This window comes from Micromys minutus (genome assembly GCF_963924665.1).
Source record: "Micromys minutus genome assembly, chromosome: 9".
In the NCBI taxonomy this organism is placed as follows: domain Eukaryota; kingdom Metazoa; phylum Chordata; class Mammalia; order Rodentia; family Muridae; genus Micromys; species Micromys minutus.
The window spans coordinates 66983802-67011064 of record NC_137978.1 but is presented as its reverse complement, the minus strand read 5'-3'; the positions used below and the strand labels follow the sequence as shown (position 1 = coordinate 67011064).

Genomic DNA, 27263 nt, shown 5'->3' with positions numbered 1-27263 from the left:
TGGCTAGGGCTGGAATTCTGACATGTATCTGGTAACACAAGGAACCAATACAACGCAAGCAACTCCTTTGGGGGAAAAAAAAAAGATAATCAAAAAAGTATATTAGTATAAGATAAATTGATCAACTAGTCAGAAAAGAGAGCCTAAAGTACATTCCTGCTTAGTCAATAGATTCCTAGCAGAAATAACCCATCCATCCAAACATGTATTTTTTTGTTTGTTTGTTTTTGAGACAGGGTCTCTCTGTGTAACCTTGGCTAGCCTTGAACTCAGAGATCCATGTGCCTCTGTCTCCTGAATGCTAGGATTAAAAGTGTTTGCCACCTCTGCCCAGCTCAAACATATATTTCAGAAAGTTTCAAGAACAAGAGGCTAGCCTCACAGACACTGAGACTTAGTCCCTGCTTTGTGCCACATAAAAAAGCTAATTTGAATGAGCCAGTGCTGAGGATTTGGCTGCTTCTCTATTGATGTCTCACCCCGAGTTCCCACCTGTCTACAGCCAATTTCCATAAAGGAAGTGCATTCCCAATCCAGTCCTTTCCTTGTTTGACCCCTTTGCTGATCCAGGTAAAGTTGATGACCTGCTTCTTCCTGGAATGAGAATTATATCCATGTAAGGACTGAACAGAGAGATGGCAGGAAGACCCTCACACACACCATTTCCTGCTGCTGAGAACGATAAAAAGAACGCAGCGAAGGCATGTAAGAAGAAGGTATGCAAAGGTCGGGTCATCACACACACAGGATATGGAGAAGTAAGTCTCCTTCAGTCTCACAGTGAGAGAGCACGGCCAGGGTAGAGACGGGGTAAGCTAAGGGTGACTGATCTGCTGGAGACTCGTGGGTTTTAAGTGCTTGTGGCTTTGAGGCTTAAGTGACAATCCCTCGAAATGAGTGGTGCTTGGACTACGGTAACCGAGAGAAACTCCTCAATACAACTTTTTAAAAATTGAAATAGACTACTGACTTAATTGTAAGATGCATGTGTCACAGCTGTGTGACATTGGCACAGGAACGATGGCTCACAGGGCACACGCATAGCCAGAACAACTGGTACGTTTGGACATCTTAAAAACTACAGCTGGGCAGTTATGGCACATGTCTTTAGCCCCAGCACTCGGGAGGCATTGGCAGGAGGATCTCTGAGTTCAAGGCCAGCCTGGTCTGCAATGTGAGCTCCAGGACAGCCAGAGCTGCAAAGAGAAACCTGTTTTGAAAGATAAAAAAACCCCAACAAAACAAAACAAGAAGGAAGGAAGGAAAGGAAGAAAAGGAAGGGAGGGAGAAAAGAAAAAAATGATGAGGCAAGTCTGGGCAGGGTTACAGGGTCACAGGGTCACAGGGTGGCCAGCAGGCTGCCTTACAGTAAGGACCGGTGCCTTGACAAGGCACTTGTTTTTTCACTCAGCACTGGGATTGTTCACTTTTTAAAAACCATCCCTGGGCTGGAAAGATGGCTCAGCGGTTAAGAGTACTAACTGCTCTTCCAGAGGTCCTGAGTTCAATTCCCAGCAACCACATAGTGGCTCACAACCATCTGTAATGAGATCTGATGTTCTTTCATTGTGTCTGAAGACAGTTACAGTGCACTTGTTAAAATTTAAAGTATCTGTCCCTGTATATTATCAATACCTCTGTGCAGTGTAAACTAAGAACCCTCCTCAGAGCCTGGTTGCCCTGATAAACACCATTGTTATCAGGGTTAGGCAGGGTTCAAAGCCCTCAAACCTGCACACCCTGTGACCAGCCTGACTGTCCAAAGCTGGGGCTTCTTGTTGATGCTGTTAATTTCAATGCACACTACACCAGTGCATGTTTGAACATCAGAGTGCTTTTTATATTTCCTGCCTCATAACCGAAGCCCCAGGAAAACTCTGCACTTTGACCCTCAGCACCATTTGGGCCATAGGCCTTTAGTTAAAACTTTAGTTGAGACTCTGGCCCTTTTGGTTGACCAGAGATACTGTGGTGGCTGTGCTAAGGGTGCCTCCTGCACAGCTGGTCTTTGGGAGGCCCTTGTGCCCCTGACAGCCCTTTCTGTTGCCTGTGCCTCTTACTTACAAGGTGTGGCCCTAACGAGTTTCCTAGTACTTACCATCCAACTGCTTCTCCGACCCTTTTTGGCTCTGGAGGTCCACTGGGGAGAACTCATTGACTTCAAGCTGTTGCTCAGAGAAACTGTTTATGATCTTCTCATACAGACTTTTGTCCTCATAGGTGAGGAGGCTGCTCTGGAAGGAAGGTTAGTGTCTTCACCCGTTCAGCTCTGCAGATGCCTTGTCCCAGGAGAAGATACAAGTGTGTCTGTCCCCAGGGTCATTAGGCCACAGCATCAGCTTGCCTAGGCTAAGAATGACTATCTTGGCTGAGCTGGCTTCTCTCTGCCATTAGCATCCATGTTCCATCATAGGCCCACCCCGAGGGGAGCAGCCGAGTCTGCCCTCTTTACTTGGTCATTTGTCCAGAGCTCTGCTCTCGCCTGGGTTGGGCTGACTATCCTTTGTCCAGGTGGTTGGAGGCAGAGCTTCTGGATGCCCAGAAGCCTCCTAAGCAACCCCATCTCCCTGCCCGAAGCAAGCCTGTTCCCAGTCTCCCCGTTCCATCTGCCCTGCTCCCTGCTTCCTCCCCCCACAGCAGCTTGTGTTCATCCCACTTTGGCCACAGGTGCCCTATTTTCCCTGCCATCTCTTGGGGTGAGATTCTTTCTGAGGTCTTTGTTGGAGCACCTGAACAGAGACAGCAGGATTGTTCCATGCTTCTCAAAAGAATGCTCAACTCTTTTAGGAGCATCCAGGGAAAGGCACACCTCCTTCTGTTCACCTTCTCCACAATCCATGAGCACGGTGAACTCATTTCTGGAGTATGACTGCCCCCGCCTCAGGCTGCTGCTGTTCACTACAGTCCCAGCACAGTCGTCTTAGAAAAAGGCAAAAGGTTCTTTTCATGCCTTGGGAGGATGGGTAGCCATGGTCTCTCAGGGAGACATTTTGCTCTCACTGACTTGAGGGAGGCTATCCTAACATTTTCCTTTCCTCTGCCACTGATTTGCTGACAGCCTTCTTTGCTCACCCATTTTTGTACGTTGTGAGATTGTGCTCCTGGCTGGGATACTTGTGAGGTTGTACACATGGCTGGGAGGCTTCCCACCCGGTCCTCGGATAAGCAGAACCACAGACACCCATGGTGACCACGGCTGCTGGTCAGAAGCAGACGGGACACTCACTATTTTCATGACGGGCTGGGACTCATCCATCTCATAGAACTCAGAATCGAGAAGAAACTTGAATTTGGTGCCCAGGCCCCCGACATTGGTCAGTGTGATGAAGCGGGATGTGGTCTCACCCACCACATAGCTCCCAAACTCAATGAGATCCATGTCAAGGGACAGCTGCCAAAGAACACAAGTGTAAGCCTCTAGGCTGGCTGGATCCCTAGACTCCTCAGTCACAAAGGAAGGATAGGTCCTTACAGGAATCATGGCCCAGAGGACCCACTGTCTCATTAGGAGAAGGTTTTCTCTCCTGAAATATCAGATGCAGTCCCAAGAAGCCAGAGGAAACCTGACTCTAGTCCTTCACAGGAACACCTGCATTCGACTCCAGTCAGGACAGGAGGGGTTTCATGGGCCTCTGTGCACTGTACATCAGGGACACTGCCCACTTAAGAAGTCACAGACTCATATAGTAACCAGGACGGCTTGGGCATCCTGAGTCTGCTTTTAAGAAAGTCAGACCAGCAGCTCCCCGATTGAGACAGCAATTGGAAGAGGGAGTCTGGGAGTAGTGAACTGTCACTCCTGGCTGAGGTAAGCTGTACAGCAGGTATGGGGCCTGGGATTGTGTCATTCCTGCTGTCCCTCTTACTATATCTACCCTGAGAGCTCCTCCTGTATAGGTGGGCCTCAGTGTCTTTGATGGGAACTTGGCATGCGGCAGGAGGGAGTGTGGGACACATGATGCACATAGCACCAGCTTCCTAAAAATGCTTCTTACTTTTAGGGAGGAGAGAGGAGTAAAGGTGGGAGGGAAAGTAGAGGGAGGGACCTCAAGTAATCCCAAAGTACTCCATACATGTAGGGAAGTGCCAAAACCCAAACTCAACAAAAGCTATCTTTATAACTACTTTTGTTTTATTTGTGTGTGCACATGCATCCTGAGGAGTTCAGAGGAAGGCATAGGATCTCCTGGAACTGGACTTACAGATGCTTATGAGCCACCACGTGGGTGCTAGGGACATCTGTGAGAGCAACAAGGATACAGTGTGACCAGCTACCTGTCTCCTGTGGCCATGGTTTCCCCAACATTAGGGTCCATCTCCTCAGACCATGAGCCAGAATAAATCCTTCTTTACTTAAAAATAAAATCGCTTTAAAATCTAATTTGATCTAGTACCTAATTTAAAGGAACACAGGGGACAGATAACAGGGGCAGTCATACAAATGCATGGTGTTCTGGAGAGTTGGCTGAGTAAGGCCCTATGACTCAGCACTGAAAGAGGGCTGCTACTCTAGGTCAAAAGACATCAAATGTAATCTCAGTGCATCAGAAGTAACTGCTCTGTAATGGGCAGTGTGGAGACAGTGATGCTTTTGTGATGGATGGAGCATTGTTTAGTCAGGAGTTGTGTAAGTCCTACTGGTGTCACGTAGACTCTCACCTCAGTTCTCCCCCCTTTCTTCTACCTGTCACATCAGAGAAGCCTTCTCCCTTCCCCACTGGTTTTGAACTTGTATGTGTGCCTTGGTTTGGCCAGTAAATCACTGGGAGATGTGAACAGGTGAAGAAGACATCTGTTGGTACTGCTGGCTTTGATTTCTACATGAGGACTCCATGCTAGATGGAGGCAAGATGCTACTCAGAAGGCCACGGTGAGTGGCCCCAGCAGCGTCCCCTAACCCCGCTCAGCCCATGTTAGTCAGGTCACAGTAACCTGTGACAGGCTTATAAACCTGTGTGGGACTAAAGATACACTGCAGTCTGTCACAAACACAGTCTGCATGCCAATCAGTGTCACTGGAAAAAAATGATGGTATGGTGGGCTCTGTGCTTATTAAGGGTGTTGAGTCTGATAGCCGTAATTTGCTTGGAGCAGTCCTACAACAATAAGTTGTGTATAGATGAAGCCAATGTGACAGTGTTGAAAACTCTCTGATGTTGGCAGTGAGCTTATGGAAATTCACTGCATGATTCTGTTTTTCATTAGGTTTGGTAATTTACTCACAATAAAAATATCTGGAAGCCAGTAGTGGTGGTACACATCTTTAATGCCAGCACTAAGGAGGTAGAGGCAGGTGAAGTTCTCTGAGTTTGAGGCCAGCCTGGTCTACACAGTGAGTTCAAGGACATCCAGAGATGCACAGTGAGACCCTGTCTATAGATAGAGGTAGATATACCTCTGTGGTGGAGCTCTGGCCTCATGTCCTCAGCACTCCAAGACCCTCACCCTACAGAGAGATTCAGGGAATTGAAACTTACAGAACATTTTTTTGTTGAACATTTCAGTGGAACAGAAAAGCCGCCCGTCTGAGCCAAAAATGAGACATTTCCTTCCAGATCTTTATTTATCTAAAAAAAACAAAGCAATCCTAGTTACCATGGCTATGACATCTATGATGTCACAGTTACCCAGGCAGCCTCTGTATAACATGATACCTATGACGTCACAGTTACCCAGGCAGCCCCTGTATAGCCTGATACCTATGATGTCACAGTTTCCCAGGCAGCCCCTGTATAACCTGATACCTATGATGTCACAGTTACCCAGGCAACCCCTGTATAACCTGATACCTATGATGTCACAATTACCCAGTCAACATTTGTATAACTTGATACCTATGATGTTACAGTTACCCAGTCAACATTTGTATAACCTGATACCTATGATGTCACAGTTACCCAGTCAACACTTGTATAATCATGTCTAAACTTGCCTGCTACTTGTCTAGTGGAGCCCCAGGGGAAGAGTCCCAAAGTGCTCCACATAAGCAAGTCCTGAAGAAAGACATGTCACAGCCTATCAGAGTCTCTCAGGTCAGATCAAACCTTCTGGCAAACTTTATTCCACCAGCATCACAGAATGATGCTAAATTTTGTTGTTGTTGTTGATGATGTTAAGCTAGAAAAAACAAGCACCCCTTGTGACCTTTTTACTTACCATAGGTTTGAAGGTGACAAGGACTTCACAGGACATGCCAGCTGACATGGGACCAGGGGGATCAAAGCTGCAGGAACAGGGATTCACAGCACATGAGTCATTGTGGAAAGGGGATACTCACTACATACTCAGCTGAGTCTTTTGACTGTTCCAGGTACCACACCTGTGCTGGCCAGTTTTATGTCAAATTAACACAGGGTAGAGTTATCTGAGAGATAGAAACCTCAATTGAGAAAAAGCCTCCATAAGATCTGGCTACAAGCAAGCCTGTATAACATTTTATTAATTAGTGATTGATGTGGGAGGCCCTAGCCTATTGTGGGTGGTGCCACCCCTGGGCTGTGGTCCTGGGTTCTATAAGAAAGCAGGCTAAGAAAGCCATGATGAGCAAGCCAGCAAGCAGCATCCTTCCATGGCCTCTACATCATCTTGTGCCTTTAGGTTTCTCCTGTTTGAGTACCTGTCCTGATTTCCTTGATCATGAACTATGATGTGGAAGTGTAAGCCAAATAAACCTTTCCTCCACAACTTGCTGTTGCTCACCATGTTTTACCCCAGTAGTAGAAACCTGAGCTGAGACAACGCCTCTGCCTGGATGCATTGGCAAGTTAGCAGCCCCAGGTCTGCTGTGCTCCCTTCTGACAGAACAGGAGACTCAGGAAATCTTCAGATATCTGTCCAGTGAGGGAGCCAGCACATTGAATGAGGTACACTCCCAAAAGTCAACTCCAGAAGGATGGAGCTGTGGGCTGTGACTACCCTGGGGACACACAACTGGCCTTGAACCAAGGATGTTGAATTCTAACAGCGACATGAGGTGAAGAGCTGTAAGTCCAGCCATCCAGTAAAACAGCCCCAACTGCTGGGAAACGAGAGGGAACCAGTTTGTTGATCCGAATCCTGGGTGGGGGAAAGGTCTTCCTAGAAAATGCCTAATGTCGGGCATAGTTCTACAATGTTGAATTTGACATAGTTGGCTTGGCTTGGAAACATGCAAAGACTTAATATAAAAATGTCTCTTTGTCTGGGTGCTGGAGAAGTATCTTAGTCAATAAACTGCCTGCGCTGCAAGCATGCAGACCTTAGTTCAATCCCAGAGCTCCAGAAAAAAAAGCCAGGTATGTGAGGATATGTGCTTGTAACCACAGCACTGGGGAGTCAGGGACAGGAAGACCCCTGGGGCTCTCATCCTAGTGACTAAGTGGTATGAATCTGAGCTACATACATGTGGGGTGTTCATGAATAAGTGCAGTGAGAAGCAGGACCAAACCCTTGAGACTGTACACAGCAAGGCACTGAAATTGAGTGTTGCATGATTGAGTGGAGTTGCATGATTGAGTGGAGTTTCTAAAAGGCATGTGGTAAAACAGTAAAGTCATAAGATAGAGAGTTATGGGCAGGAGGGAAAGAAAAGGACACTGTTAAGAAATGCCAGCTCATCTGAAAAAGAACTAGGAATTTTTAGAAATGAGAAAGTACTGAAAAAAGACACACAGTCAGCAGTTTCTGCAGCCAGCTAGACGCAGCTGAAACGACCAGTAAGCTGGGGACATCACACACACTCCCTGAATAGGCAGAGTGTGAAGCAGGTGCCTTCAGGACAGGGAAGCTGGAATGGGAAGGCTTTGCATGGGAGGAGCAGGAACAGGGCAGAGAGAGTCATGGGAGAGGTGGCAAACAGGAAGAGGAGATATTGGTGGGCCAGGGATAAGATATTTCTAGAGCTGCTCAGAGATATGAAACTCAGATCCAGGACATACAATGAGTCTAAAGAGAATCAAGCAATGCAGGCATGCTGCAGTAGGGGCTCCAGGACACAGGGCCGGGGATTTCAATGTAGCCAGGGGAAACTGAGGAACATTGGACAGACACAGCTACTACAACAACAAAGGAAATCAGAAGACAGAAATGAAGAGAATCTTTAATCCTGGCCTGGGAAGGAGGGCTTTGTGGTGGTTGAGGTAATGGTGACCACCTAACTTGGGTCCTCCATACACTCTTCAGAAACCATACAGGCTGACAGAAGCAAGTGACTCATCATGCTAAAAGACAGAGAATCTCTAGTCTCAAATGAACACAGTGGGTAGAATAAACAATTTTTTAGCAATAGCTAGGAGATTCTGCAAATTGCCAGAAAGAGGGAGCAGAGAACCAAAGATCCTTCTGGCCACTTCCACTCAGTTTCCAAGAAAACAGCACCTCTCAGGTGGGAAGAACCTATCAAAGCTCTGTCAGCCAGTGCTGCCCATGAAGACACGACACAGCAATGTAGTCCCCAAGAGTAGCCCCATGAAGATGTCCTGTAAGGAACCCCTGATGTAGAGGGATTTTAATACAGTAACATGGCTACTCTAGCTGGAATACAGACTCACCCTTAGTGTACACCTTTAATCTCAAACAATGAAGGTAAAGTTAGTTTGTAGAAGGAAGCACCCATGTTTGAAAGTGATGTCCAGTTGAGAAGCAGACAAAGTGACAAGTCAGAGAAAGATTTGACAGAACAGGATATGCCCAGGTCTCATGAGAACAGAGAGAAAGACATACTACTTAAGAGAGAGCAGTGCAGAAAAGGAGGAGGGGAGATGGAAGTTTTACTAGGACAGTTGTACAGAGGCAGGTTGCAGAGAGAGAGAGAGAGAGAAAGAGGGGGGGGGAGGGAGGGAGCCAGACACAGGTAAAGACAAAACAAGCCAGAGAATCAGAAGTAGCCAGAAGATAAGAACATATTGCCAAAGTTAGTATGAGGCCAAGTAGAGCAATTCAGTCAGAAGCGAAAGGAGTCAGTTTGAATCAGTCAGCATGGAAAGGAGTTTGAGCCAGAGTTCAGACAGAGCTAGAAGAGACAGGGTGAGCTTATTCAGCTGTAAGTCTCAGGCTAAAACCATTCCAGGCCTAGATAAGATTGCATGGAAGTTAGAAGCTTCCAGAACTAGGCTAAGGTTAGCAGATGGAGGCAGTAAGCCTCTGAGGTCAAATACCAGTCAAATTAAGATACTTTTTCCACCCTGAGCAGAGGAGTTCCCATTTTAGAAATTGTATATCACACATGCTTGAGCTGTGAGCCGACCTGCCTATAAGCTGGATACCATGAAACACACCTGTAGCGTCTGCTATCTGGGAACAGAAGCAGGAGGGTTGCAGGTTTGAGGGCAGCCTGGACTACATGATGAATACAGGATCAGCCAAGCAAGACCCTTTCAAAGCCAACAAAAAGAGAAAAGGAAAACATAGGAAAAAAAAAAACCATTGCAAGGTGGAGTTGGGAAGGGCGGTGCAGACTGGAGAAGCAGCAAGCATCAAAGGGAACCACAAAACACACACCTAAAAAGCTCGCAAAGAGGTGACAGCATGTCCACCAGAAGAGTCTGAGGAGAAGAAAAGTGAAACACTAGCATAAGGAGAAAAATGTAAATATTCACAGTGTGAAAGCCTGCCAGCTGCCAAAGGGGACTCCTACAGGCCGGACAGAACACACAGCGCAAGTGTTAGCAGACTTAGGCAGCCCCTCTGAAAGCTTGGCCATGTGTTCAGGGGAACTGGGCTGTTTTTTGTGACCTCTCCAGTTCTTTAAGGCAAGCTGGCCCACGGTCTCATGCCCAAACTCCAAAAGACTTACTCGATATGGATGAAGTCCTTCAGGTTCTCCTCCACACCCACCAGCTTGCAATAGTTGATTGTGTAAGTGGCATTTATCAGTGTGATTTTCTTCTTGTACACTTTGCCAATATCAAAGTCCTGTAGAGATAGAGGGGACATGATGACTCCAAGTCCTTCAGAAGAATTCAAGACATGGTCATGGGAAGAGGGGTCTGCCCTGATGTTGACTCAGGAGAGGTTAAGGATCCTGAGGTAGAAAAGGTTTCCCTTGGGTCATGATGCCCACCTTGAGGTCTGAGAAAGACAGGGAAAGGCCTGCCTCATGAGAACTTTCTCCTCAGCAGGATATGAGTTTTGTGGGGGGACTGATTGGGTGGAACAGTCTTCCCTTCTATAAATGCTAATACCAGCCAGCTGGTGGTGGGTGCTGGGTTCTTGGGGCCACCTCATGAGAAGTTAGGATTTGCCAAACAAAAGGGGCCTAACAGGTAATTATCCTGTTATTTTCCTTCTGAGAAGTCAGGGTCCCTATTAGGGAATGCCTAGGTGCTTCCTGTTCCGTAGACTGTCACTCAATGCTGTACACTAGCCCCAGAGCTGAAGACTTTTCTGGCTTTTCCAATGTCAAAACAGAACACATCAGAGGCAGGAGAGGGACAACAGGGTTGCTTTCCTGACCACCCCTCAAGGCTCACCTTGAAGTGGATGACCTCAGGCTTGCTGTTGAATGGGCGACCCTTGAACTCCCGCCCAGATGCCACCTGCTTCTGGACCACCCCACTGCGCAGCTTGTCCATAGTCCGAGCCAGGATATCCTTTTCCATCTTACTTCCGCCCACGGGTTTTCGTTCCATGTCCTCCTTGGGCACCTTGGGTTCAGACAGACAGAGGTCCCGGCTTATTCCAAGCCTAATAGTGAACAAGGTGCAGGACCTAACCTGGCAAGGAAGGAAGAGCTTGCACCCAGGAGACTGCTCTGAAGGGCCCCAGCCTGAGAGAGATGCACACGGGGGGGGGGGGGGGGGAAAGAGGGAGGGAGTGACAGAAAGAGAAAAGGGCCAAAGCAGAACTATGTAAGACTCTTTGGGAAGTAACAGCAGAAACGACTGTTCTAGATTGTTGAGTCAGGGCAAAAGAAGACTTCTGGGGAATTCTGCAGGACACAGTTTTCTTGAATGGCAATGTTAGTGCAAATAAGGCAATCTCACTAATGTTAGCAATTGGAAAAAGTGTAATCCAATTTCCCCGTTGACATCTGTGTGAAATCTGCCTGAGACCCTGGGTATCCAGGTCACTGGCTGGATTTCTCCGATTCTCCAGGGTGAAGAGTGCCTAGTACCTGCCTAGGCCACTGCCTTTCCTCTGAATTTAAATGGAATAGCTAACCTGGCCTGCCTTCTTCACTTTTTCCCTAGAAGCAGGAGAATTAAATCTCTTTGTTCTGGTAGTGATGTTAACTAATGTTTACAGAAGCTGTGAGGATTCTGCTTGGGGATGGGGCTGCACATAAGCCTGCACCCCTTATAAACTGTAATCCAGAGAACCAGCATCTATGTGAGGCATGTTTCTTGAAAATGGCAATTAAAGGAAGTTTGAACTCATGGATTTATTGAAGTAAGTTTTCTTGGATCAGAGAGATGGCTCAGCGGTTAAGACTGCTATCTGCTCTTTCACAAACCCTAATCTGATCCCTAGCACCTATATCTGGCAGCTTACAACTTCCTGTAATTCTAGTTACAAGAAATGTTGATACCGCTGGTCTCCTTGAGTGCTTGTGGGTACATACACACACACACACACACACACACACACATATTCACACACACACACACACACACTCACATACACACACACACACACACACACACACACACACACAAATACTTTTTAGAAAGGAATGTTTTCTCGGTAGTAAGCAGAGCAATACAAGCCCATTTTTTGGAGCCTTCTGGCACTGTTGTTGCTCCAGGCTATGTGCTGTAGTATTTGGCTGAGCCCTGAGCCACAGTGAGAAGGGGCTAGGAGTGTGGGTTCATCATGCACATCCTAGTTCTCTCTGTCTCTCTGTCTCTGTCTCTGTCTCTGTCTGTTTGTCTGTCTGTCTGTCTCTCTCTCTCTCTCTGTGTGTGTGTGTGTGTCTGCCTCCCTGTCTGTCTGCCTGTCTTGGTTTTTTGAGAAAGGGGTTTTCTGTATACTAGAACTTGCTCTGTAGACCAGGTTGGCCTTGATCTCAGAGATCTGCGTGCTGCTGCCTCTGTTAAAGGCATGTGCCATCACTGCCTGACACAGGCCATTTTTCTTAGACATTATGGAAAGGGGAGAAGGACCTAGAATTTGAAGGCATGAAGGTGGGCAATGACACCTTGGAATCTGGAACCTCAGTGTGGCTCAGGGTAACTACAGCTAAGGACCTGACAGAGGAAAGCTGTTACCTGGTATAACTGGTGCTCTTTGCTCCAGAGCCCTGGGATGTCTGGTTCAGCCAGGACCTCGTCCTCTGTACTGACGATTCCCAGGTCCACCTGCACAGACTCACTGGAGATGGCTTTCATTATAGGCAAAGGCTTGGGGTATAATGCCATCTCACTGTCCTGCCAGCAGAAGAGCAATGCAGTAAGACACGCATTACAGAGCAGATGGACAGTGTGCAGCTGAGTAGGTCAGCACACACTCATCACAGTCTGTAAGTGTGGAGCCTGATGGTAGAAACCACCCCCGTGCACGCCTGCTGGGGACTCGGCCTGACAACCTCACATGGTTCTTCCAGTTCTTCTGTTCTTTATAGAGACAGCTGTATACTCACAAATCCTTGTAACTTTTCTATTTAAAATACAACACAAATGTCTCCGGATTATCAAATGCCTTCCTATAGTGTTTAGCAGAGGCCACTGCAAAGTCTTGTTCATGGGAAAATAGTGTGAGTTGTGGACGCTTGTGATCTTCTCTACCATTCTGGCAGCCGTGCTCAGAAAGGACGCTGTGCTGGCTTTGTCGGAGCTGCTTGGGGGATCAGGACTCTTTTGACTGCTCTGGGAAACCAGGGCCTTCCCTCCTGGAGGAGGGAAGGTGGTCACTGTGAACCCTGGGATGTGTTACCATAGAGTAGATTAAGGCTGTGAGACAGGGGCATTAGAGGTTGCAGGAAGGATGTAGAATGTGCTCCCAAGGGAGGACAGTTGCAAAAGGCCTGGTGGTCTCACAGTGGAAGTGGCTGAGAGATAGAGGTTCACCTGGTCCAGAGAGATGAGACAGAAAACAGCTTGTGCCGCAGCATCGGAACACACAGGGAATCCTCCAGAGGCCGGGCAGCCCGAGAGACAACCAATGTTCTTACACTACACTCTCAAGGAGAGGAAAAGTGGAACCAAGTCTCCCCAGCTCGGGATGTTGGCTACACAGGCAATGTCTTAGATCAGGCCTTTGGTGTGAGTGAGCGCAGTACTTGGCTTTCAGGGAGACACTTGGAACGCCTGGCAGTGGTGTGATCCCATGTATATGGTGGACTAGCTTCACACATCTCTTCACATGAGGCTGTCTCCACATTGTATATAGGGATGGAGGAGGGACCTCCACTGTCTCACTGACAGGCAGCTCTGTAGGGCTGCGGCAATACCATTGGCCAATATGGGGAAATTACATGAGGGCCTCACAGGGCCATGGCCCTGGGGACCTGAGCCAGCCTCTTTCTTCCCAGATGAGCCCTCAGTCCTCTCACCTTTACCTCCAAGTGCCTGACCTCAGCTTGAAAAGGCAGCTTCCTACTCATCTGCTGGTAAGCGCTGGTCAGTGCGGTCTTGGTCTTCCCTTCACAAAAGTCAGAGATGTACTTCCAGGTCTTGTCTCTCAGGGTCCATTGGTCTACGGCTTTAGAGGGTGGATGCTGTTTCCTTTTCCTTTGTTCTTCCTCAGCTTTCTCTTTCAAAATCCGATTTACAATCTCCTGCTTCCGGAGTTTCTGCTCCTCTTCAAAAGCCCTGTGGGAGGTGCTTCTCAGATGAGAGCCAGAGCAGCACCTGCCCGCTGGGCCCCCCAATGGCTACTAGGGTTAGGCATGGAACTCCTCTTAGCTCAGGTCCAGCCTAGGGGGCTCTAGTGCAAAGATGCCCTGTCTTGAGCAAGCTCCAAGCTCCGTGGGGAGTAGAACAGATAAACCTCATAAAAACAAGGTGGCAGGAGGTGTGACTTCACACTCACCTCACCTTAACCCTCCTTGTCCTGTCCAGCTCTGTACTTGACCTGTCTAGTTTTGAATAGTCTCATTCGGCCCAGTCTACAAGTCTCTACAGCAAACCCTGTACAAGTCTCTATAGCAAACCCTGGCCCTCATGAGCCTCCCAACCCTAGTTTCTAGACTGGCTGCTGAGGAGTCCTCGGGACAAATTGATGGGACACATCAAAACTCTGGTGGCAATTGTAGGGTGTGTGTGTGTGTGTGTGTGTGTGTGTGTGTGTGTGTGTGTGAGACACTATGAAGAGGAGGATGCCCTGAAGCAAGAAAGCTGGCAGACAATGTCTGAGCAAATCCTATGCAGTAACCAGCAGAGAACAGGGACTTGGGAGAAAGGGCTTGGCCCTTCAGAATGAGACACCAAGAAGCTGGTGTGTGCAATGTGGAAAAGTCCAAGTGTGAGGCAGGCCCCTTTGGAAACTCTGTGGGACCAAGCCTGAGGGAGACCAAAGACTGGGTGACTTGTGAGGAACGAGCCCAGGCTCCTCCAGGTGGCCTCAGGAGTTCAGGAAGCCAAGAGAAGAAATGAGGAAAGATGTGTCCTATCCTCACCAAGAGCCTCTACATAAAGCCCCCAAATGGCAGAACTCCCTGGAGTTCTTTTCTAGGGAGTTGGGGGCAGGGTGCTGCGGTCCTCTCCCAGAACCCACATCTGCTCTCTAGGAAAACTCTGGGGAGGAATGAGCTTTGCTACTTTCAGGTAATACGTGCTGAGCCTTCTGACTCTCTCTGTGCCCACTTCCCAGAGAGGAGCCTCTCAGTTCTCACCGTTTCTGGGCTTCCAGTTCCCGGTGCCTGCGTTGATGGAAAAGGTACTTGAATGCATCTCCACCCTGGGCCAGGATCACTTCTTTCTCTGTAAGGGCCTTCTGTTTAGCCAGCTTTGCCCTACTTTGTCCCCATGCTTGGAACTTCTTTAGTGTTTCCTGGAAATAGGAAAGTCTAAAGTCACAGTATCAGCATATGCCCATGTGTACACACAACTTGCATATACTCATATTCAGATATTTTCTTTGAATGGATGTCTTTAAATCAATGCTGAAATACATGGGTCCCCTGGTAGGCATTTTTCAAACACCCATAATTTCCCATGTGTTTTTTACCTAACACACAGCCCAGGGCCTCCTTGGTCTAGAATTCTGTGCAGTGTTGAGTATGTTGATTTTCTGCAGCTGTGTGTGCAATTGATTCTGTGTAGTTGTGTGCATGTTGACTCTGTGCAGTTGTGTGCATGTTGCCTTTGTGCAGTGGTGAGCATGTTGACTGTGTAGTTGTGTGCATGTTGACTCTGTGCAGTTGTGTGCATGTTGACTGTGCAGTTGTGTGCATGTTGACTCTGTGCAGTTGTGTGCATGTTGACTTTGTATAGTTGTGTGCATGTTGACTCTGTGCAATGGTGAGCATGTTGACTGTGCAATTGTGTGCACGTTGACTCTGTGTAGTTGTGTGCATGTTGACTCTGTAGTTGTGTGCATGTTGCCTTTGTGCAGAGGTGATCATGTTAACTCTGTGCAGCTGTGTGTGTGCATGTTGACTCTGGGCAGCGGGATGCATGTTGGCCCTCTCCTATTGGTTGCCATGCCTGTGAGTTTCATGATGTGGGCCACTCTTCCCTAACCCAGGTCTGACCCCTAGTGCTGGCCCTCACACTGCCCTCAGCTCTGTGCCGTCTGTTCCATTGAGATGAGGCCCTCTCAGAGCAGTGATAAGTTGTTCTCTTTCTGCTGGACCATGGTTCCTGTTTTCAGCCCAGGTAGAAAGCCTGTGGTGGAGGCAGGCTGGTTGACTCATGGCAGGAGCCCAAGGATAGCAGAATTCTGGCTCCCAAGAGAAAGACCCAGGGGGTGGTCAGTTGGTTAGATGTGACAGAGAGGCTGTTGGGGCCCAAGTAGCCTAGAGGTGAGGCTTCACCTACCCGACTGGCAGTGATGTTGTTCTTCAGGGCCAGCACAGCATCCATACGCTGTTGCATGTGCTTGCGGGACTCCATCTCTTCCTTCTGCTCTTGCTCACGAACTCTGCAGTAATGTGCATTTTGTTCACTTTTTATTTTTATTTGTCTGTTTGTTTTGTGACAGGGTCTCTCTATACAACTCTGGCTGTTCTGGGACTCACTATGTAGACCAGGCTGGCCTCAGACTCAGAGATAAGCCTGCCTCTGCCTCCTGAGTGCTGGAACTGAAGGTGTGTGCCACTATGCCTACATGATGTGCACTTTTGACAGGGATGTATGCAGGCAATGCTGGCAATTACAGAGTTATAGGAGCCTTAGGTGCTGGTTACCTCTACCAGGGAAACAATAAACGCTGACAGTGTTAGGGAGAATGGGTAGGCTCCCTGTCAGGGCTGTCCCTGTGGGTCCCAGGGCTCGGAATGTTTTCTGCACTCTAGGGCTTCATTGTGTCTCATGCTTCTCTTGCAGGTACAAATAGCACTTTAAAACAAAGCTGCAGATATATTTGTTTCTGATGACTAGGTAATGACTCAATTAGAGGATTCCAAAGTGAAATCCAGGACCCCACATTTCTGTATTTCTCAAGGGCATTGACAGAAGAAAGATTTAAGGTGAAAACCCACCTTCCCAGAGAGGCTTTCAGGAACTTCACTGCGATTCTGTGGTTTCTCTGGGCATCTTCCACTAGCTTCTGATGTCTCAGCCCCAGTTCCTTTTGTGTGTGCAAAGATTTCCTACCGTGACACAGGCAGAAACTGGAATGTCACATATACTTGCTTGTCACAGATATTAAAGTGCTGCTGGGGGCTTTGGTATGAGGAAGTCACCAAAAACAGGGTTTGACCCAGGCTGGGCAGGAATCTGACAGGAGAAGAGACCAGCAAAGATGGTGGTAAAAAGAGATAAGAGGGGCTTCTCTATCTTGAGAGAGCAGAGTCCAGTAGCCTCAAAGTCCCTGGACCAGCGGTTAAGCAGAGATAGGAAACACCTTAGTGAGACTGAACACTCCAAGGTCTATGTAGGCAAAGGGGTATCCAGATGTGTGATGGAGCCAGAGAACAGCACAGCTGGAAGGGATAAAAGAACATGCAGAAAGAGGGTTTGATGACTGCAGGCCAGTGGTGATTGTGGGCACTTAACATGGAACTGTCAAGACCATGGTACAGATGCAAAGGTGGGGGGGGGGGGACTGTGAGCTGGTTCTAGAGTAACTAGGAGTAGAACATGAAGGAATTGGCCAGGGCCAGGTCTGGGCGGTGCTTACCGGGCCCTCAGCAAGCGGTTCCTATCTGACTTCTCCAAAGCTTCCTTCTCCTTTTGAAGCTGCTGAGCTGAGTGTACCTCAAGGCTCCTCTGTCTAGCTGCTGCCTCTTCTTCATGATGTTTCCGGACATCCTCAAATTGCCCCTTCTGGATCTCAATGTGCCACATGGCATTCCTTGTGAAAATAGACCATTTGTTGTTTATAGTAGCTGAGGATTTGAAGACCTGTGTCCACCCTGCTGTGAAGCATTCATTTGGGGATGTGAGAAGATCTGTCTTTTGATAAACACTCTAGGCAGATATTAGACGCCACTAATGAGGAGTCAGCATCCTCCTCTAATGCTTATGCTAGGCTCTGTTACCAGAGAATGAGGTCTCACTACCTGGTCTCTATAAAGGAGAAAAATCACCATCACATTAAATCTGGCCAGAGCTCTGTAACTGAAGTAGAAACTTAAGGGTTCTGTGGAAAGCCAGTTAAATGGTGTTTTGTTGGGGGTAAACACGTTTCATTAAAGTGTTTCACACAGGCTAAGGCCGACTTATGAAGGGACATTTAGTTAGCTGAAGCAGACTCGGGAGAAGATGTTCCGCTAAAGCAAACACGTGAAAGGACACATGATAAAGGATTCTTTGCTAATAACATGCTGGTATTGGTCTGTCTTACACTGCATAGTTGAGATGCATTTGTTGGGATGCCACAGAGAGAAACACACCAAAAACTCTAGTGTTGTGCTGTAGTTTCTTGCCAGTTCCATGGCTGATTGGATGCATGTGCTGAGGCAAGACCAGTGCTAAGGTAAAACCTGTGCTGAGGCAAGGCACATGGAGGACACGTGATGTCTAGAGGGTATAAATAGGACTCCATGGAGTGACACAGACAGAGCGTGTCTTGCTGGTACAGGTGACTGTGCAACAGTTGTTGGTCTTGAGTCTTCACTGATCTTCACTTCCCTGAGAGAGGCACAGCTGAGAACCTCCAGGTCACTCCTGCTGACTCCTGCCGGGCTGAGGCCTGGCTGTCTCTGCTGGGCAGTGCCACTGCTGCTGATTCCTGTTTGCTGTCCTGACTCTACCGAGCTGGACTGCTGGTGCATCCGTGAAGTGTTTGGGAGTGGATCGAGACGCCACTGCTGACCTGTGAACTGAACTGCCAATTTCCAGACAACACAGATGGAATTTGCTCTAAAGAACCTTTCTAAACAGGTCCACTTCCCCATATCCTTTCTTTCCCACTACCTCTGGAGGATGGTGGGCTACAAGAGAGATTAAAACATTTAAGAACCATCATTAAAAATAGGCTTTAAGGCTGGAGAGATGGCTCAGCAGTTAGGAGCACTGACTGTTCTTCTAGAGGTCCAGAGTTCAATTCCCAGCAATCACATGGTAGCTCACAACCATTTGTAATGGGATCTGATGCTCTCTTCTGGTGTGTGTGAAGACAGCTACAGTGTACCCACATACATGAAATAAATAAATCTTTAAAATAAAAAAATAGGTTTTGAAAAGATTAAAGTTACACCTGGCCTGAAGAAAGATTTAGAAAATGTCTTCTGAGGGGTTCATTGGAGCTACCATGAAACACCCCAAGTCTTCAAACATGCTTAGGAAGGGGCTCAGAGAATGGTAGCAGCCAGCTCTGCCCAGGGTGTATCTAGATAACAAGGGATCTGCCTGACTCTGTCATCAACTGTCAGCAAGCCCTGCATCTCTGGTGACTGTGGTATACACAGCACTCCTCAGGTTCCTAACACAAGTCCAGGAGCTCCACAGCTCATTTTCATTTGGGATGAGAAGCAAGAAAGAAGTGTCTTTCCTAGGATGTGGGAATCCGTGTGCCCATGTATCCGTGTGCCTCTTTTAATGAGTCAAGTATGGCTTCGAGCCATCCCAGCTGACACTTCTAGGTATGCTACAGAACACTGACCATGGCTACCCAGCATCATCTTCCGGGGCCTTGCTCTGTCTGGGGATAGCCTTGCTAGAAGCTCTGCCCAGAAGACGCTGGCAGACCAGAGCTAATGACAGAAGTGCATGGGTCACCACACAACACTGGGAAGAAGTATCCCAGCTTTGCCGATCTGACAGTAAAGCAAACACCTCACATCGTCCCGGTGAGCTGAGAGCTGTGGGTTTTTAAATAAATTAAGAAAATGTCCTTCCATTCTTTTTTTGTTAATTTTTTTTTTTTTTTTTTAAATTATGACTGTGGAGCCGAGTCTGGTCTTTCTCTTCTGTCAGTCCCACGGTAATGGGAGGAAATTTGGATGGAGTGGAAATACTGGTGAAGTGCTGCAGTTCAAATACTTGCAGTGCTGGTGAAGAAAGAAGAATGGAGCCATGTATCTGGAGAACATGCTCTGGAAGTTTTATCTTGGGTAGGGGACCACTCCCTTCATAACAGCTCCAATGATACTCAAAGCCATTGTGGTCCTGTGACATTAGGGATACAGGTGGGAAACACTACCTTTAGAGAGGGGCTCTGTATTGATGGAATCCTAAGAGGCAGAGAGAGGCCAGGGGGACATGCTTGGCCAGGAGCGGGGGTTCACTCCGAGTGTCTCAGTGCAGATAGGACAAAGGGCAAGTGGCACTGTTATCAGATCCTACACAAATAGGTACATCTCCGGACACCTTCATTTCAGTCATCTCTGTGGTCAGAGGGGGTCACAGCAAGAGAAGTGTTAAAGGAAAAGGAAGCTACTGGCACTGGGGACAGGAGATGCCATAGCCATTGAAAATTACCTCTATAAGTTTGACATTGTTTCAAAGTAAAAATAAATAAATAAAAGCAGATGACTACAGCACCTCAGGCAGGACCTCCAGGGGTCTCACCTGCTCTGGTTTCTGTACTACAGAGAAAGAAGGCACAGTGCCAGCCAGGTGTCAATAGAAGACAGTAGAAACATTCACTTATCAGCCATACATGGACTTGTCTCATTTTATGTTGGTATGGAGTCATAAGGTGTTGGCTTGGACTGTGACCAACCATACTGTGTGCAAGTCACAGAGTGGTAAGGCTCAAGGTCCACCGAGGAAGAAAGTGACAAGTTGGTCTGACTGTAGTGTGCAGCAGGGGTCAGCAGGGGTCAGCAGCCATTTTTGCTCACAGTCAGTGCTCTGGTCGTCCCTGTGTCTCCTGTCCAACCTGATCTGCTGTCATTAACGGGAGCTCTGTGGTCCGGACACAGAGCTGGGTAGCAGCCCTGTGGCTCACTGGGTTGTATGTAGTGAGAGCCCCTGCTGGTTTTATCAGTGTGCTGTCAATCCCCCCCCCAAAGAATCCCTTTCTTTGTGGACTTGCTAGAGGCATGTCTAGTTTGCAGTCTAAACTCCAACTGGCAAAATACTTAAAATCATGCAGCTGTCTCCCCCAGACTCTCAAGGATTATTCTATAAAAGTTGAAAGCACTTTTCCCCCCTCAATGCTAGGGATCGAATTAGGGCTGTATGTATGCTATTCAAATGATCTGCCCCCAAATGTCAAAACTGCGCCCCTGCCCAAGAATACAGGAAATAAGAAAAGAGGAAGAAGCTGATTATATAGTTTTGAAGATTATAAACAGAAGTAAGGATTTTGAAAACAACTTAGTGTGGAAAGTTTTCCTTCCAGCTGCTTTAACATGTCACCTTTTAATGCCTAAACATCTAGAAAGTTAAAAGCAAAGTATCCTTTATATTCAAATCAGGAATTGTCCCACAAACTGCTCTGAGGTCTGTGTCTTGGGTAAGTTAGCCAGGTGGTAACTTTGTAGTTTCTGGCTAGCTTAGGAAGCCTGACTTCCAGGCTCTTGCAAACTTACTCGCTGTCCTTCAGCATGGCTGTGATTTTGGACTGCAGATCTTTCTCATTCTCTAGCTCTGTTTGCAGGCGTCTGGATGCAGCCTGGAGACGGCCAATAGCAGCCCTGGAGAACAGCAACAGAACAGAGGTGGGCCGCAGGTCAGCACAGTGGTCTTACTGACAGAGAGAGCTATGAGGACAGCCTGGTGCATCCCCTTGGCCATCCCTCACCCAGGAGGAAATCCATCTGAAGCAGATGACCAGAGGTGACATCTTGTGATGTCAAGTAAGGTGCTTCCTACACCCATTTCCAGCTGGGCAAGTAGGACCATGGCAGGGCCTTATCCAGGGTCTGATACTGGCTTCTCACTTTCTCTTAGGAAACTAGAAACTGAAGTCCTACTTGTCAGGCCTTAAGTTCAGGAAGGACTAGCACACTCTCCAAAACACTCCGAAGGTCTGTCACTGCCTCAGAACCATCTGGGTCTTCACTGCTCCTCTTCCTTCCTATTGTGTAGCTCTTAGTGGGCCATCTACTGTTGTTGAGGCCCAACCACACTACCAGATGCAATCCCTCATGAGGGGTGAGCAGGTATCTCTGCCTTGTCTTTGAGAAGTGCCTGAGGTCATGGCCAGGGGACATGGATGAAGAATGCTCCTGCACTTGTGTAGTGCTGGTGTGCACATGTCCTGTAACTGATCCACTATTTGTGGACACTGAGCTGCTGATCACAGAATCAGATGGAGTTTTTAATCTCACAGAGAGCCGTGTGGTGGCTCAGTCTTGTACTTCTAGTGCTTGGGGTTTGTGAGGGAGAGGACTATGAATGTGAGGATAGGATGGGCTACAGGGTTAGACTCTGTCTCTAAATAAATAAGTCAGCAGATATAAACAGTCAACAAAGAAGCCATTTCCACCAGGGACCAATGCTACAACTTCTACTTCAGGAGCTGCAAGGACTCAGCCTTGTTTCTTCCCTGACCACAGCATCCTATACTAGCATTTCTCTTCTCCCTTTGAGCTCTTGCGTGTATGCATGCCTGTGTGTGTACCAGCATGTGCTTGGTCACGTGTGTACATACATGGGCTGAGACACCAACATCAGATGTCTTCTTCAATCATTCTCTGCCTAACACTTTTGAGACAGCCTCTGTCACTGAGTCTGTAACTCACAGCCTATCAGACCTCTGGATCCCCCTGTCTCTGTTCTCCTGTGTTGGGGTAACTGGCATGCTCTACACTGCTCTGCACATGGGGGCCGGAGTCCAGCTTCTGACTGACATTTCTTCTTTGTGTTCTATTATCACTTTACCACCTGGAGAGATGCTATTTGCCTTTTGACTATCTCAACCCAGCTGGGACTTAACACTACTCTTCGGTGAATGAGGGAATAAACCTCTGTAGTATGACACTGTCTTGGCCATCACGGTCACACTTGGCTGTCCAGCCTCCTTGTAGGTCACAGGATGACCTACATGTTATTGGCGTCTCTCTCTGTGGCGATTTCAGCCGCCAAGCTCTCCTGCTGTTTGGCGAGGAGGTCCATCCTCTGACGACAGATGCGCAGCTCCCCTCTAGAACATCGAAATAAGAATCAGCATGTTTTCCTAAGGTTCTAGCCTCAGAGGGAGCCAGAGGGGCAGGGAGAGAGAAAGCCTAAGGTTCAGGCCAAGGACTAACAATACTTTATTTTCCTAGGGGTCTTGAACTATCAAGTCACATGACTGGGTGTTTTCTAAAACCCTGCCAAAGGGGCTAGTCCTGTAAGTGTCTCCCAAAGGAAGCCGTGGGAAGTGCAGTTAGTGAATCTGTGTAAACACTCCTGCTCTGCACTTTCACCTCAGCGGGAAGCAACAGAACAGAGCCACCGATGGCTGCTGGGTAAAATTCTATACCCACGGGTGATGTCCTGTGCTAATGTCATGAAGAAAGATGCTTTTATTTTTTAGAGATGCTGACAGAAGAGTAAAGCATCTGATTCAGCACGTGAATCACTGCTACAGCACATGCTGGCACATACTCAGCAGGAAAAGCAGACCGCAGCCATCTAGGGGCGGTGTAAGGGGACACCTGCCTCCTACTAGTTTCCAACTTCCCCGTGTGTGTGTGTGTGTGTGTGTGTGTGTGTGTGTGTGTGTGTGTGTGTGTGTGTGTGTGACACACTCAGTATTCAGCTGATTATTCTGGCAGGTCAAATGCCAGTGAGCCAAGGCCAGCAGGACCCTGAGAAGCAGCAGGCTATCCACTAAGGCCTCAGTCACACCTGAGACGTGCAGAAACAAAATGCTCACGGAGAACCCAAGAGCACCTTAGTTCTCTGGGAGCTTGTCTGGACTGAGGGAGAGTGAAAGGAGGTGGAGCCCTGGGCGCCACTTCCATTCAAGCTTGTGAGGTTGCTCCCTGTAAAGACTCTGGCAAGACTCTCACACTTAGCTCTCAAGAAAACAAAAGGCAGGACCTCCTAGACAGGTGCTGTGTGACAGAGGTATGGCTAGGGCACGGGTCTTCAGCGTGTGGGCTCACTTGGTCTTCTGGATGAAAACGTCTTTTTCCTCGTGCATCTTGTCTAAGAGGTTCAAGCTCTTCCGAAGGTGAAACGCCTGGACTCGGTCTTTAGTAGTTGTCTTCTTCATTTTCTCAGCAACTGTGCACTTATTCTTGGCCGAACTTGACATAAAAGGATAGCACTTGCTTCACACACCCAGCGCCACCCGGGCTGCTTTCCACCCGCAGCCCCACAGCCTTCCTTCAGAGGAGGACAGGACACATCTCAATGAATTACCTGTTGCCACCATCGTCCTCTATTCTCTCAAGAGGCCGTTCTACCTCAAACTCCAGATCCTCTAACTGGACTCTTTCTAGAAGTCAAGGAGACAGTCAAAACAAAACAGAAACAACATAGTCAGAGGGGTGGTGTGGGGCTATGTTTCCAGTGCACGTAGAAAAAAAGCAGAAGCAGGAATTCCAGGTTGGGGCTGGAGAGATGACTTAGCAGTTAAGAGCACTGACTACTCTTCCAGGGGTCCCGAGTTCAATTCCCAGCAACCACATGATGGCTCACAGCCGTCTGTAGTAAGGAATTCCAGGTCAGGTCTAGGAAGGTCGAGGCCATCCTGGGCTATGTGAAGCTCTGCCTCAAAATCCAGAACAAAACAAAAAATATTATCAGAAGATAGAAATACTTTTTAAAAGTGAAAAAAACATTAGCATACACACACATGTCCGGGGAACTCTGGGCACCCTCGGCCACTCTTAACCAGTTTCCATGGTAATACCAACACTTGGCTTTCCTTTTTCTTTTCACTGTTTGGTGGAGTTTGTACTGGCCATAGGACATGTGCCATGTTGTACCTGTTCTCTGTTGGACCAGCTACTGTTTCAAGTATATAGGTCATCATTGCTTTTTAGAAGTGTTTCAACGGTGCTTTGCTTTAAAAAGACTTGACCTTACCACTGTCCTCCTGCCCCAGCTGGAGTTTGAAAGATGTTTTCACTGAGCCCAACTCAGTTTTATGTTTTATGACTTGTTTTTGTTTGAGAAGGGTTTTACTTTGTATCCTAGCTTGATCTTGAACTCACATCAGTTCCCCCTTGCTTTGGGCTACCAAGTAGAGAGAGATAGAGTCTCACTGTGTAGCCTTGGCTTCCCTAGAGCTTGCTATGGAGGTTAGGCTGACCTCAATTCACAGAGATACACTGGTCTCTGCCTCTGAGACTGGATTAAAGGCATGTGTCACCATGACTGGCCCAAGTGTGTGTGTGTGTGTGTGTGTGTGTGTGTATAAAACAGTAAATGTGGGTGCAAAGAAGTGATAAAAGTTCTCTGAATCTCTAGTAAGTGTAAATGTAGAAGGGTTCTTAAAAAACCTGAAGGCCAGCTAAATGGTTTAGTGGTAAAAAAGCCCGTGTACCAAATCAGATGACCTGAGTTCAAACTCCAGAACCTACATATTAGAAGGAAAGAAGCAGTTTAGGCAGGATGTCCTCTGACCTACACACACACACACACACACATACACACACACACACACACACACACACACACACACAAAGTAAAAAACATAATTTTGTTTTTTTGTATGTTTGCCTACATGTATGCATGTGCACCTTGTGTAAGTACTTCTGCAGTAACCAGAAAATAATGGCAGATTCCCAGGAACTGGAGGTATAGACATCTGTGAGTTGCCATGTGGGTACTGAGAATTGAACCTGGGCTCTCTGCAACAGCAGTACGTACAGCAAGCCTCTGAGACATCTTTCTAACCCCTATTTTCTTAAAAGATTTATTTTATACATGAGTACACTGTAGCTGTCTTCAGACACACCAGAAGAGGGCGTCAGATCCCATTACAGATGGTTGTGAGCCACCATGTGGTTACTTGGAATTGAACTCAGGACCCCTGGAAAACAGTTAGTGCTCTTACCCACTGAGCCATCTCTTCAGTCCCTCTAACCCGTAATTTTTTTTTTTTGAGAACACCCCTGTAGACATTTAAAAAACATGGAGAATTATGGGTTATCTCCATATCCTTATTGAAAATTACTGAAAAGAAAATGCAAAAATCCAGAGCCTACCACCACAAAGAGGATGAGGAAGAAGCAATTGGTGAGAGGAACATACAAACCCAGGAGGAAGGAAGGTCAGGTCAGGGGAGAGTAGGGCTGGGGGGAGCAGGGCCGGGGGGAGCAAGGTCGGGGGAAGCAGGGTCAGGGGGGAGCAGGGCCAGTGGGGAGCAGAGCCAGGGGAGGAGCAGGGTCAGGGGGGAGCAGGGCCAGGGGGAAGCAGGGCCAGGGGGTCAAGCATGTAGGCTAGAAGGGATGCCAAACCAAGTTTATCTCTTAAAAGTTTGGATTATCAGAAATTTTTAAGAGAAATGGTAAAACATTCCAGAAAAGGAAAAATAGGTCACATTCAAAGGATTAAGATTTAAAATGTAATCAGTTTATTAGTGGTAGTGTTGGAAACTAGAAAAAATATGGATTGCCACGTCCAAATTCTCAGCCACTATTTATTATTTTTCAACTGAAAACAATAGCAGAACTCCATGTTTGAGAAATTAACTTAGAAGATGTACTTTCCCTGGAATAAAGGGCAGCCCGAAATACACTGTCTTCCCTGTTCTGAAACAGTCTGCATTGGGAAAAGGTTTCTATTACCATCATCCATGGTAGGGAAGTTGTCCACAAGGTCCTCATCAGAAAACTGGACAGCAGGCTCTTCCATACTGGGAAACAGAAATTAACTGTGAAATAGTATTATAAAATATACATCAACAAGATTATTGATTAAAAAACTTCAATGTTTCTAATAACTTAAGGGTGCAGACACACACACCCATGGTCCCAGAAATCAGGAAGCTGAAGAAGAGAGACATTTGAGAGTATCCCGGGCTACACAATATGACTCAAAAGTACAAAAATTTTCTCTTATATTAATATCCATTAAGAAAGTGGATAAGCTAGAAACTAAGGAAAAATAAGTACAGAGGAGACACTCGTAGAACTTTGTATCCAGAAGACAGAGGTCCTAAATATGAACAAGGTAACACTATAAACTTGCAAAAGGTTAAGGCTGTTTAATACATGTTGTAAACAAGATGCAGAAATGGTGAGTAAACCTGTCTGTTCACTCTCACCTAATATGGATGATCTGAGTTGCTGAGATGATTCAGAAGGTAAGGACACTTGCTGCTAAGCCTGACAATCTGAGTCCAGTCCCCAGGACCTGAACTCATCCCCCATAAGTAGTTCTCCAACCACACACGTTCTGTCACATACACACAGACACAAAGATTTGAAAAGTACTAAAAATAAAAAAGCATCAAATGACCCAATTTCTTCAACGAATAATCATCACAGAATAAGAGGAGAGGTAGGGATGCCTCTCAGATCAAAGACAAAGCAGCCACGTGTACTGTGAAGATTGTGTTTGGTTCCTGACTCAAGCAGACAACTGTAAATGAGATTCTTGGGATAGTTACCGAAAATTAGCAACAGGTGTGGGATTTTATGGACAAATGACTGTTAATTTTGTCAGAGTTGAAATGGTTTTGTGAGTTGGCTAAAAGTACAAAGGTACGTACCAACATTTTCAAAGAGAGCTGAGAGAGTGTGGCCAGTTATCTTCACAATGTGACAGCCCCACTGGGACAGCTGGGACAGGAATAAGACAGCACAGATCTTGCTGATGAAGAGTGGTTGAAATCTAGGTTTCATATTATCCTCCTCCTCCTCCTTTCTCTCTCTCTCTCTCTCTCTCTCTCTCTCTCTCTCTCGGGGT

General features: G+C 47.3%; 1 protein-coding gene across 1 annotated transcript in view; it reads right to left on the bottom strand.

The window, feature by feature from the left end:
* CFAP74 (cilia and flagella associated protein 74) overlaps positions 1-26207 on the bottom strand; it is a gene marked incomplete at both ends in the record, with an annotated part of 50031 nt that extends 23824 nt beyond the window's left edge. The window contains 17 exons of the mRNA XM_080921884.1: positions 2099-2234; positions 3227-3391; positions 5478-5567; positions 6157-6223; positions 9773-9891; positions 10449-10622; positions 12186-12344; positions 13520-13727; positions 14750-14907; positions 15897-15999; positions 16559-16669; positions 17200-17373; positions 21002-21106; positions 22459-22557; positions 23507-23650; positions 23766-23841; positions 26141-26207. Of these exons, the coding sequence (XP_080778010.1) occupies positions 2099-2234; positions 3227-3391; positions 5478-5567; positions 6157-6223; positions 9773-9891; positions 10449-10622; positions 12186-12344; positions 13520-13727; positions 14750-14907; positions 15897-15999; positions 16559-16669; positions 17200-17373; positions 21002-21106; positions 22459-22557; positions 23507-23650; positions 23766-23841; positions 26141-26207 (2155 nt within the window). The remainder of the gene's footprint in view (positions 1-2098; positions 2235-3226; positions 3392-5477; positions 5568-6156; positions 6224-9772; positions 9892-10448; positions 10623-12185; positions 12345-13519; positions 13728-14749; positions 14908-15896; positions 16000-16558; positions 16670-17199; positions 17374-21001; positions 21107-22458; positions 22558-23506; positions 23651-23765; positions 23842-26140) is intronic.
* Between the last annotated feature and the right edge of the window lie 1056 nt (positions 26208-27263).